Here is an 11,947-nt window from a genome sequence, read left to right as displayed (position 1 = left end):
GTGGCGGCGGCGGCGCGGCCCTCGCGGCTCTGGGGTCGGAGATTGAGGCGGAAGCAGGAGCCGCTCGCGTATTTCGCCGGGAGCGAGGGGGTCTGGAGAAACTTAAGCGGCCTCTGCGGCTCGTTCGGGGGGGCAGCGCGCTGCGAGCTTCCCTCGGTGGTGCCCGCCGGGAGGGCGCAAGGGAGCGGCGCGCGGCGGCGGCTCCCGCGGCCGCCTCGTTTGTCGCAGGCGGGCGCGTCGCTGCTCCGCTCCGTGCCCCCGCGGCCGCCCTCCGCCGCGCTCCCGTCTCGTCTTCGTCACCGCTGTGGGCATGGTCGAGGTGCCGCAGGAGCGGAAGGTCCGGAGGCCTGCCAGGAACCGCCTTTCGTCGCGGAAAACGGGAGTTCGGCTGCAGGCCTCTGTCACGACTCCAGAATGCAGACAAATCTTAAAAACAATTACGATGTGAAGAATGAAACGGCAAATTGAAGTTAAAAAAAAAAAGTTTAATTCGGGAACTTAGAGCTTGTTCATATTTTCATTCTGCATTTTTYTTTCATGTGGGGTCATAGGAAAATAATTATAAAATGCAGATATGCAACAGTGAAAATAAGCAGTTCCTTCATCTCTTTTTTTTTTCCATCTTTATTTTTACCTGTTGCTTTTGTTCAGCTTTAGAAGGGCCTCTGGACATCAGTGATGCCTTGCTCTCAAGTCTACTCTATTAATTAAAAAAAAAAATAGTATGTAACTTGTGAAGACTGGTACTCTGTGCATTGTGCAGGATCTCTTTTTAAGGATTAGCACAGGACTAATGTGAAGAGGGTGATAGTTGCCAGAATCACTTTGAGATCTGACCTTGCTCTGCTGGGCCCCCAGGAGAAACATCTGATAATGATGTCCACAGCAAACATTACAGTATTTGAACAACTGTTTACCTTTTTCTTCCCTTTACAGCTAAGGTAGCAAACCACAAAAGAATATCAGGATGCCTGTAATTCAGCGTGGAACCGCATCACTCCGTAAAGCAAAGAAAATCAATGTAAAAATATGTTTAGATGACCCCTATGTTATTCAGTGGAAAACCATAGATGGAGATGATATGCATTTTATACTACATACTCTAGAAGAAAGGATTAAACATATTGGACTTAAAAAGATTGAGACTCCAAGAAAGAAAAGACGTTCCATTACAAAAAAACAAATGGAAGGAAAGTGTGATAGCACCGACAGTGAACTCCCTAAAGAAAAGGAAACAGAAGGCAATCAACAACAACCAGGGTGGACTGACTTAAATGTCAGAAGGCAGCTTGCCATTGGAATTAATGAAGTTACAAAAGCTTTGGAAAAAAATGAACTTATTCTCCTGCTGGTGTGTAAATCTGCAAAACCTGACATGATCACATCACATCTTATTCACCTGAGTGCAAGTCGAGCAACACCAGCAGGCCAGGTTCCCCGTCTCAGCGAAACAATTGCACCACTTCTTGGCTTAACCTCTGTTTTAGCACTAGGCTTTAAAAGGCAGTCTGATAAATTCACTGAGGTAGTAGAAGCAATAATTCCAAAGATACCTGCTTTGGAATTGCCATGGATTCAGTATGGAACTGAACAATCTGTGGCAGATGTACATTCAGATTCTTCAGAAATTCAAGATCCTGAGCAGCTTGCAGAAACACTGGGGGAAGAGCTTACAAGCCAGAAGCGGAAGCGTACTGAAAGCAATCAGCCTGGTTTTTCAAATGTAGTTTTGCAGCCTTTGAAAATCAAGAAGCTTGTTCCAAATCCAAATAAGATAAGGAAACCACCTCGCAAAAAGAGAAAAGCTCTTTCAACATAATTTACTTTAGTTCAGCTCTTCCTGTTACATTGATTTTTCGTTCACTCAGTATCAAATACTGAACTATGTTGTAAGCCTTTACAGTGTGAAGCACTTCAATACAAGTTGAAGTCAGCTATGTTGCATTCAATTGAGGCTCCTTCTGCTTTTATATTAAAGAATACAATGAAACATCTGTGTGTCTGTATCTAGGGCTAAATACTTCACTTGCATTGGGAGATCATGGAGTTAAAAAATCACTAACTTGAGTATCCTAAGGTAATACAAGATACGATAAGGTAACATAGGATACCGTAGTAAGTAAATCCTTGGAAATGGTGTAAAGCATTAAGCAAAGCTTGCATTTTTATATAAGTGAACACAAACAGGAATCATTGTAGTTTAAGTGTAATTACTCAAACAAATCAATACCAAAATTGAAAGTTTATTTAAACAAATGTCCATGCTGGTATAATGTTTTTAAAGCTGGTTCAATGCTTGTTTCAAGTAAACAGCTGTAACCAGTAGAACAGGCAGACTTCCCTTTTGAACTTTCATAGTTTGCTTTGCTGGACACTGAGCTTGTTTTGGTCAGGAATGCATGCAGACTTGGATTCCAACTATATTTTGCGTCTGATATGCTAAAGAAAAAACTTTTCATATACAGAACAAGACCAAATTACTACTTCGTTGCATTTTGAAAAAGACTTCTGTATGCAAATTACAACGTTTTCCACAGGGTCTATGCATTAGACTAATCTAAACTCCAATTGAGTTTTAAATCTAACGTTATTTCCCCGTAAGTCCATGTAAGCTATGTACTGGTATAGATAAAGTAGTAGATGATGGCTGTAAACCACTACAAGAGACTAAAAATGTACCCAATAACTTCTGAGTTTCCTTTAATTTTAGTGAGACTATGAGCAGTTCCCTAGTGAGACAGTTGCCCTGTAGGAAGGAAGGGGCATGGTGATGTAATTCAGATGCCATCAAAGTCAACAACATAAGAATTTAGTTGGAGCTTAGTATTTTAAAAAGTCACTACCATGGTACTATAGAAGAAAGATCAGAATATCTTAAGGGAGTTTATTTTATTGTTTCTTAAAGATAGTGTAGTTTTCAGAGATTTGCTTATCTGTTGTTTCAGTGTCATCAGCTAGCTAATCTGTATTTTAGATTTATTTAGAAGTGACTTAAGTTCATGATGTCAACTACAAAGGGAAGCATTAGCAATGATTCCATAATTATGAGGCTTTCTGAAGGTTAAACAAAACAGGTATCTAATGCCAGAATTTTTGCCCTCCTTGGCTGGAGGTGGCAAGGAGAGAGTGTGTGTGGTTATTTTTTTTGTTTTTGTTTGTTTTTTGTTTTGGACTTGCTTCGTTGACCTTCATATACCTCATTTGCTTTGGGTTTTTAGACGTATAAAAATTTAAGGGCACACTAGAACTACTGTTTTTAATTCCCATGCTAGCTACTTCTACCACCACATTTAAATCTGAGTCTTTAAACAAAGTGTGAGGATTACCTTCGGTAAAGAACATAAATGTCACAGCAATCATCTTTTTAATCACTTTGCTGCCTGCCTAGGTCTGTAGCTCTCTTCAGGTATTTGTTTCCCCTCCACAGCTGGAAAGTGTAATTCCTTTCCACTCAAAGAAAGGAATTACAGAAAAGATTTCAACAGACTGGTGGGAAAGGTGGTGGGATAAGCTGTTAAACTAGCCTGCCATATTTTTGGGAAACCATCTATTTGTTTCTGAGGAGTCTTACCTGGTGGCTGTTCTGGTAGCAAGTCTAATGCACAGACAAGAGCCTCGCAGTGGCACCCACACTGATAACACCCTACAGTTAAGCACCCGCTTAGGAAGCAAGTGTGTTCCTGCAGTTTTCACATCCTCTTGAAGCTGTGTTGGTTCACCAAGTTACTTAAGGTAAAGAGTATGGCTAGCCAAAAGATTTGAGCATTCAAGGCAGAAGAGACTCTTTTGGATTAAATAGCTACTACATAACACCGTTTCATGAGCAGGACTCTCCAGGAACTGCCCCCATGCATATATTCAGAAGCCCACTTCCACATCCCTCTGGCCCAGTAAAATTGCATTCTTACCTATGGTGGAGCACAGCTTCAACAGGAGCACAACTGCCCTTCTTTCCCTCAGTTTYTTAACATACAGCTTCATAAACTCAGATTCAGAAGAAAACGATACTCTTTTCCCCCCAGAAAACAGCGCAAGTGAAGAAGAGTGGCTACGCTCCTTCCCCTACATGCAGTCACTGCAGCAACAGGGTGGAAAGCCAGGCTGCAGAAAAGGCAGTTCAGTCCTACCTTCTGACCAGCATGCTTGATCCTGCCATTGCCTAGGAGCTTTTCCAAACAATACAACTGGGGAGATTTGCCTTCAGATTTCAGAAAATAAATCACTTCTCTTCCCCCTGCTCCCCCCCCCTTTTTTTTGGGGGGGGGGGGGGAGGGAGGAGTGAGGAATAGAGAGTGAAGGCAGAGAAAATATGTTCATCATTCACCCAGCATTCAAAACCACTCACCTAATCAGGGACACCTGGGTTCAGATCATTTCTTAGCAGAGAMGTATCTCAGCCACAAGGCCGGAGCCATGCACTGTTGTCAAATCTAGACAAATCTGCCTGAAGTCCCACAGTAAATCCCCTYCTTATGCCAGCATGCCTTGATGTGAATTCCTAGCAAGGAAAGCACCTTTTTGCCTTCTGGGAGTTAAGTCTTTGACAGAGTTGGGATTAAACTCCTCTTGTTACTCCAGATAGCTAAAGCATCCCCCCCRGCTGCTGGGGATTTTATCTTCAGGCACTTAATTCTGCTCAGGCCTCACACAGGCTGTCAGAGCTCTACCTATGCTGGCAGAGCTGTCTATACAGGTACAGAACTGTCTTTACAGGTATAGACTGTTACTAGAGTGGCCAAAGCTGTAAGGCCGGACTCTGCCATCTGAAGTCTGGAAGATCTCCATGAAAGCCCCTTTTCTTATGAGGCCCCTAGCTGGTGCAAATTCAGGGGCAGCCAAACCAAGCTCAATCCCTTTCTTTATTTGAAGGAAGCTCAGTGCTTTCAACAGAGTTACAAYGTAGTAAGGGAAAGCAGTTATCACCGTCTCTAGGGCAGAATTCTCTCACTACAGTTTAACCAAAGGAAAAAAAGAAAGAAAAAAAGAAAAAGAAAAACTCCAAATCATTCACACATTGGAAAAGGAGAGGGGAGGAATAAAATGGAATAAAAATGATATAAGGAGGTGGATAGGGCCAGCAGTTAGGAAGAACAGACAAGTTTATCTTCATCTAAATGGATGCTTTAAGTTTCAGAACTTGACTTTCAGCAAAACTTGCTGTCAGAATTACAGACATCTTTAAAAGRAAAGTTTAGACACTTGCATTTCATGAGATAGTCAAGTCACATTCAAAATATGCTCACAGCACAGAGGCTTCACTACCACAATTTGGCACTTTCAGCTAGAACAGTTTCTCACTGCTGATCATCTTCTTGGTGCTTGTACTACTGCAGCAACTGTAAGTCAAAAGAACTGCTATCATATCTAACTATGATATTGTGCTGGAATGTATATAAAGTGCTTCAGAAGCCATTCTGGTTGCTGAGCATTCACGAGGGAATTAAAGCAGCTCTCCCTCAACAACAAAAGATCAGCCCTCTTACATGTCAGGAAGAGCTGTACACAGACTTCCAAGGACTGAGGATTGCTTACCAGCCACATGTACAGCCAACTCCTTGTTCCAGAGTCAGGATTAAAACACTACCAGGAACAATTTATGAACACTTATTTACACAAGATACTTTTCATTAGAATTACAGACTTCATAGGAAATCAAAGTAGACAAAGGAATATGTGCAATTTTGCAGAAGCATTGAAAACATTCAAACTATAAATATCCTGATAGCACTACTAAAATTCTTAGTTTTACACACAGGCTGATGTTAATCTACTGAGGAAAAACTAAGTTTTGTGCCACAACTGTAAATTAAGTACAGTAACGTATAAACATTCCGGCAACATAGATAACACCTGCACTGAACAGTGCGATACTGTTAAATCAATCCACTGATCTATTGAAGATCAAAGTACAAATCTGTATTTTTATTGATTTGGCAGCGTTGCTTATGGAGAAATAAATGCACTAGTTAAACCAGTACATTGTCATACTGCTCCAGTTACAAAAACATCCAGGACTTTCATAGAGCCACAAACGTATCATACGTCATGATTTTCCCCCAAATGATGATATCCACATGAAGTAAATAAGCAAAGATACTCAAGTTTGTATCCTTCATTCTGTTACACTGACAAACATACACCACCACTTAATAAATAGAAATGCAGCAGTTCATCCACATAATAGCAAATATTTTTGTACCCTAATCCACCACTGAAGTTCAGTTTGTACAAAACAGTCTTTTCTATAGAGTGGAAAAAAAATACCTTCTTCTCATCAAGGTGCAAGCTAAGCTTTGAAACTGAAATGAATGTGCTTTTATTCTTTTCATGGACAATAAAAGAGTTTCATGGACCTTYTGATCTATCTGAAAATGCATAAATTTGGTCGCATATGGATTTCTTCGTTGTTCAGGTTTAATGGACTATTTCAGTATCACTGATGTTGTGCTTTTACTCCTCTTGAACAATACCATTCCAAGAGTTGTTATGGAGATCAAATTAACTCAAACAATGACCTCAGAGTTCTAAGAACACAGATGTCCTCATTGTAATACAAGACCAACCTAAGGAAAAAGAAAAATATAGTATTTTAGTTTAATTATGGCAATAAATATAAATATTAGTTTTCTGCACCTGAATTATGGATCTTAAATGTACGCGATTAAAAAATACATATATTCTAAAACTTCTGTCCCTTTTGGCCAATGCAGATAAACGTATTATTATATCTAAGGGAGTTCAAAAGTTCTTTTTTCCCCCTCTTACCTTTTCAGATTCCATGCCAGGACACCTCCAGTTGTACAAATAATACTGCAAATTGCCATCTCCAATCCCAAACTTGAGTTTTTCCAGGAATGTTTTATTTTCCATCAAGTCTAGTGCATTGAACACATCAAATCCTTTCTGGCAATAGCAAAACATTATTTAAATTTTACTTTTAAAGTTCTAAAYGATACACAAACAATGGTGTAAAAGTATCCAAAAAACTAATCTAAGTGAAAAAGACATGAGAATAAGTTTTACCTTTTAGTTAGGCACACAGAAAACAAATTTCTCCAATACAAAGTAAAGCACAGGGCAGAACTTTGCTTGAAGGTTATCTCCAAAAGGGTAGAAATATTAAAGTCACTTTCAGGCGTAAAGTCTAAAAACAGTCCCTAAAACATTATACATTATTTCATCTGTATGGACATGCATTTTTCACAGTCACATACCACGTGTTTTGACACACATAACATACTCTAGTTGAAGCTGCATAAATGCATCTTAGGATATTTTTCAGGCATTTATTATTCTGTTAGTGATAAGCATTATTACATTTTTATAACTTGAGCCTTTTCTAAAACATCACTATCTTCAGAAGTCTAATCTTTCAAATGTGGCTCTCCCCCTTATTCATGCAATCGCTTCCAACTCATCAACCTCCCAAATCCACTACTCAGAGTGCTTTCACTCTCAGAACATCTACACAGCCAAACTAATCTCAGAATTTTGCGCTGCAACACAAACACAGAGATCCCAATGCACTGTGAACGCCTTAAAAAAAAAAAAAAAAAAGACATAATAGTATCAGTTAAGCCACCCTAGTGCCAATTATCATGTATGGGAGGGTACCAACATGGCTTGCTACACTCCAGTTTAAAAATTATTAATTTCAAAACAAGAATGTTCAGTTACTGAAACACAAGAAGATGGTAAAGAACTCAGCATAAAAAAMTAGATTTTTTTTCCCTAAATAAGTACCTTTGATTGGAAAAAAAGAGGGTGAGAAAAATCAACTTCTTGTAAATGAACTGCTTAAAGAACATTTTAAGCTCTTTGCTGATTTAGGATCTATTTAAAAGAAAAAAGCCACAAGCACAGACAGATAGTTTACTAAGGAACTGCATGAACATGGCACAGAGACACAAGCTGAAAACCATGCAAGTTGCTTTCACATAGTCTAAGGCCAGAAGAGAGASAGCCTTGCCAGACCATAACTGCATTCATGCAGGCTCAGCACAGAAATTGCTGTGCCACATGCAGCGCAGAGACACGCAATGGCTCTGAGCATAGTCAGCTGGAGCACTGCTAACATTTGCTTGCACTGAGCACTTATCTGACAGGCATAATACCAAAAACAGTGTGTTGGCAACCTCAGGAAGGACGAGATGCAAGCACAAGCAGAAAACATGCCTATGGTCTGTATTGTGTCAGGAATGGTCACTGGAACAGACCATCCATGGACTGGATGAAGCCTGTTTAGTGTTGTGAAATGCCAGGGCTAAACAGGTGTGAGAATTCATTCAGTGTGCTGCAATGTGCAGCACCTGCTCAGCTCTGCACCACTGACTACACTGCCACAGTGCCTGCACCACACTCCTAGAATCCCTGGTGATTAAGAGTTAAGCATTATTTTAGCATCAGAGTGCCTGAAACTCCTAGAATTCCCTTGAAATCCAAGTTCCATGTCCTGCAAAATCCTTTCAGATTTCATTTATATCTCTTCTCTTCCATTTAACTAAATCATGTATCAGTTTAAGTCCAAGCATGAAAGTATGCTTAAAAGTTATGGTATCATCTACATAGCTTTATAGGTATCAATTAGTAACAAGAGAAAATGATAAAACTTTGAGCACAAATAAACTTTTCCATTTAGCAGAAATAAAAAAGTTTAAAATATATAGTAGAACTTATTAACTTATCCAAGGGGAACTATTTTAGTGATACTTTCCAGTTTTCTGGTACTGAGCAAATAGTCACCAGTATGGTCTTTTTTTTTTTTTAAAAAACATAGCTCAAGCAATTGCAAACTCTTGATCTTCAAACATTTGGCATTCCCTAACATCATTGAAAGTCAAAAGGAGAAAATAAGTGTAGTTTTTATATTTGAATATACATATAATACATTGATCTCATCAAATGCACTCATAACTGTAACAGTAAAAGAAAATAGAACAGAATCCATAAATTGCTATCATTTCTTATTCTCTTCTCCTAAGAATGCTTTTGTGAAAGAAGAGGAAAAAATACTTACCAATTTAGCTATAATGAGTGCATCATTCATTAAGTCCAAGAGGGGGGTCTCTGTATGAATATTATAGAAGGAATAGGCAGCTTTGAGGCTTTTATGAACTGGATGGTGCATCACTGTTGACGGTAATGTGTAGAAACTCAGGAAGTCTGTTAAAATACCACTTGAGCCCTACAAAAAATAGTCAATTAACAAGAAATAACTGATTAGGCTAACATGGTAGTTCTAGAGAAGGTAAGTGGCAAATGCAGCACAGTTTTGCACACAGTAACTATTGTGGCATAACAGACAATCTTGGCTAATTATTGATATATATATATATATATCCTGGTCAAGATACCTGAAGTGAGACTTAAGCTTAAAATGGTCATTTTGAAAAAATCTAAAATCATTTTCTTTGCTAATCTATTACATCAATGACATTTTAGTTAACAACTGCCAAAGCATTTTTTTCAGTTTGCTTCCCAGAACCAGTCTTCAAAGTTTTTTAGTCTTTTTTTTTTTTTTTTTTAATCTGAGAAAGCTCACATGGAGAAAAATTCTCAAGTTTCTTAAAAAAAAAACAGGAAAAAAGAGATTTTAGTCTAACTTCTTTAAAAAAAAAAGTTAAAATCAGCTCCAGTGATTATTAAATCAACAAGTACAACCCATTTGCTAGACAGCAGGGCTAAGTCACACCAAAAGTCTAAGAGCAGCACTGGTCATCAAAAAAAAGGCACTTACATAAAAATCTAAAGTAGCATACAGAAACTTTTATAAAAGTTCATAAACCTAATGAAATTTAACCATGTTCAAGAGCACTGGTTATCAGGCAATGGGAAATAATTTTAACATGGGTTATGGCTGACATGTTGAACACAAAAAACTACCCAGATTTTTACTTTTCCTGTTCTGATTTCATCTCCTAATTTCTCTAAGAAAATTGGCAAAGGAGATCTACAGAAATGCTTTTAATGCTTTTTCTTTCTTTTTTTCCCCTGAAAAACTAGTGCCCACTATTTTGAGTCCAGTAAAGAATTTCAAAAAATATTTCAAAAAATATACTGAATATTTAAGGTGATGTGTGAAATCAAAGTTTTGAACATTCTACAAACAAATGTTTTAGCTCTGTGCATTACCGAGATGACTTTTAAAAACTCCACACTAATTTCATCAAGTCATATCGATCTTAAAAGGATTCTAAGCACTAACAAACCTAAATTTAGTACAGGGAAAGTCTACTTCAACAGCCAGCATAAAATAAGTAAGACTGTTGTTCATTTAAAATGTCACTGTCAAAATTAAATCATTCTGTGCCTCATGCCAGTTCTGGTGCTTGTAGAAACTTCTGTAAGCTTCTACGGTTTGTGTCATCAAACCTAGCCAAAACTCAACCAGGGAAGAAAAGGAGGATGAGGGGAAATAAATAAACAAAAAGGAGAGATATACATTTAATTAGTTCATGCAAGAATCCAGTGAGCACTAGACCCACTGTGCAAGGTACGTTAAAAAAGTAAGTGTGGAAAACAAGGACCTAGGCACCAGTACAAGCTGGGGGCTGACCTTCTGCAGAGCAGCTCTGCAGAGAAGGACCTGGGAGTGYTCATGGATGACAAGCTGACCATGAGCCAATGTTCCTTTGTGGCCAAGAAGGCCAATGATCTCCTGGGGTGCATTAGGAAGAGTGTTGCCAGCGGGTCAAGGGAGGTGATCCTGCCCCTCTACTCTGCCCTGCTGAGGCCTCATCTCGAGTCCTGTGTCCAGTTCTGGGCTCCTCAGTCCAAGAGAGACATGGAGCTACTGGAGAGCGTCCAGCATAGGGCTACAAAGATGATCAGAGGGCTGGAGCATCTGCCCTGTGAGGAACGGCTGCGAGAGCTGGGCCTCTTCAGCCTGGGGAAGAGAAGACTGAGGGGGGATCTTATCAATGTGTACAAGTACCTGAAGGGAGGGTGTCAAGGGGACAGGGACAAACTCTTTTCAGTTGTCCTGTGTGACAGGACAAGAGGCAATGGGCAGAAATTGAACCACAGGAAGTTCCGCCTGAGCGTTAGGGGGAATTTCTTCCCTGTGAGAGTGACGGAGCAGTGGACCAGGTAGCCCAGAGAGGTTGTGGAGTCTCCTTCTCTGGAGATCTTCAAGGCCTGCCTGGACGCAACCCTGTCTAACATGCTGAGCATGGAGGTTGGACTAGATGAGGGACCTCCAGAGGTCCCTTCCAACCTTACTGATTCTGTGATTCTATGAGCTGCACCTCTTATCTCCAGCAGCAGTAAGTTTCTAAGTTCAACTGAGACTCTTGAACAAATTCAGGCTGCAGTGTGGGAATACTGAGCCTCATATCATGCAGCTTATAYGTTTAACAATTTTAGTGTTCATCATTTTTAAATGATCTTGTCACTTTAAAAAAAAAAAAGCAATACACTATTTGAACATGGTGTCTAAGATAATTTAGCATGGACTCAAAGGGAAGAGCATACCTTTCTCTACTAGCTTTATCACAGCAACCTCCTATTACACGTTGGAGATTTCTAATCCAAATGCTAATCTATTCCTGTACTGCTTATTTTGCAAGATGTATTGTGACCATAACTCAGAAGGCAGGAGGGAGTGGTGGAAGAAACAGATGATTGCTCTCCATCTTGTTAGTGGACAAAAGTTATCACTGAGGAACCACAGAGAATTAGCTCCTAGCTGACTCCAATCCACAATAGCACCAAGAGCTGTTGACTTTTACTTTCCTCTTACACTTTTTTTAAAAATATATACACACACACACACATACACACACACACACACACATAAATAATACACACATGCATTTTATATATATGTATATAATATACATATGTATATACATATATGTGTGTATACACATATACATGTGTACATCTACACATGTAGGTATATATATAAAATGCATGTGTGTATATATGTATAAACATACACACTTCT

At 39.3% G+C, this 11,947-nt stretch overlaps 2 protein-coding genes across 2 annotated transcripts in view; one reads left to right on the top strand and one right to left on the bottom strand.

Annotated features, from left to right (window-relative positions):
* Positions 1-237: 237 nt before the first annotated feature.
* RPP38 (ribonuclease P/MRP subunit p38) lies at positions 238-1,992 on the top strand. Its single transcript, XM_085310447.1, has one exon. The coding sequence runs from the start codon at positions 968-970 to the stop codon at positions 1,817-1,819; it is 852 nt and encodes a 283-aa protein (XP_085166573.1). The 5' UTR covers positions 238-967; the 3' UTR covers positions 1,820-1,992.
* A 3,915-nt stretch (positions 1,993-5,907) lies between these two features.
* Positions 5,908-11,947, bottom strand: part of NMT2 (N-myristoyltransferase 2) — a 43,123-nt gene continuing 37,083 nt past the window's right edge. The window contains exons 10-12 of the mRNA XM_085310561.1: positions 9,017-9,184; positions 6,766-6,903; positions 5,908-6,563 (exon numbers count right to left, since the gene is read on the bottom strand). Of these exons, the coding sequence (XP_085166687.1) occupies positions 6,543-6,563; positions 6,766-6,903; positions 9,017-9,184 (327 nt within the window). The 3' untranslated portion in view covers positions 5,908-6,542. The remainder of the gene's footprint in view (positions 6,564-6,765; positions 6,904-9,016; positions 9,185-11,947) is intronic.

Source organism: Rhea americana, unplaced genomic scaffold, assembly GCF_003343005.1.
Source record: "Rhea americana isolate MKP2758 unplaced genomic scaffold, rheAme1 scaffold_32, whole genome shotgun sequence".
NCBI lineage: Eukaryota > Metazoa > Chordata > Aves > Rheiformes > Rheidae > Rhea > Rhea americana.
Note: the sequence above shows the minus strand (reverse complement) of the source record. Positions and strands in the feature narration are given on the sequence as shown.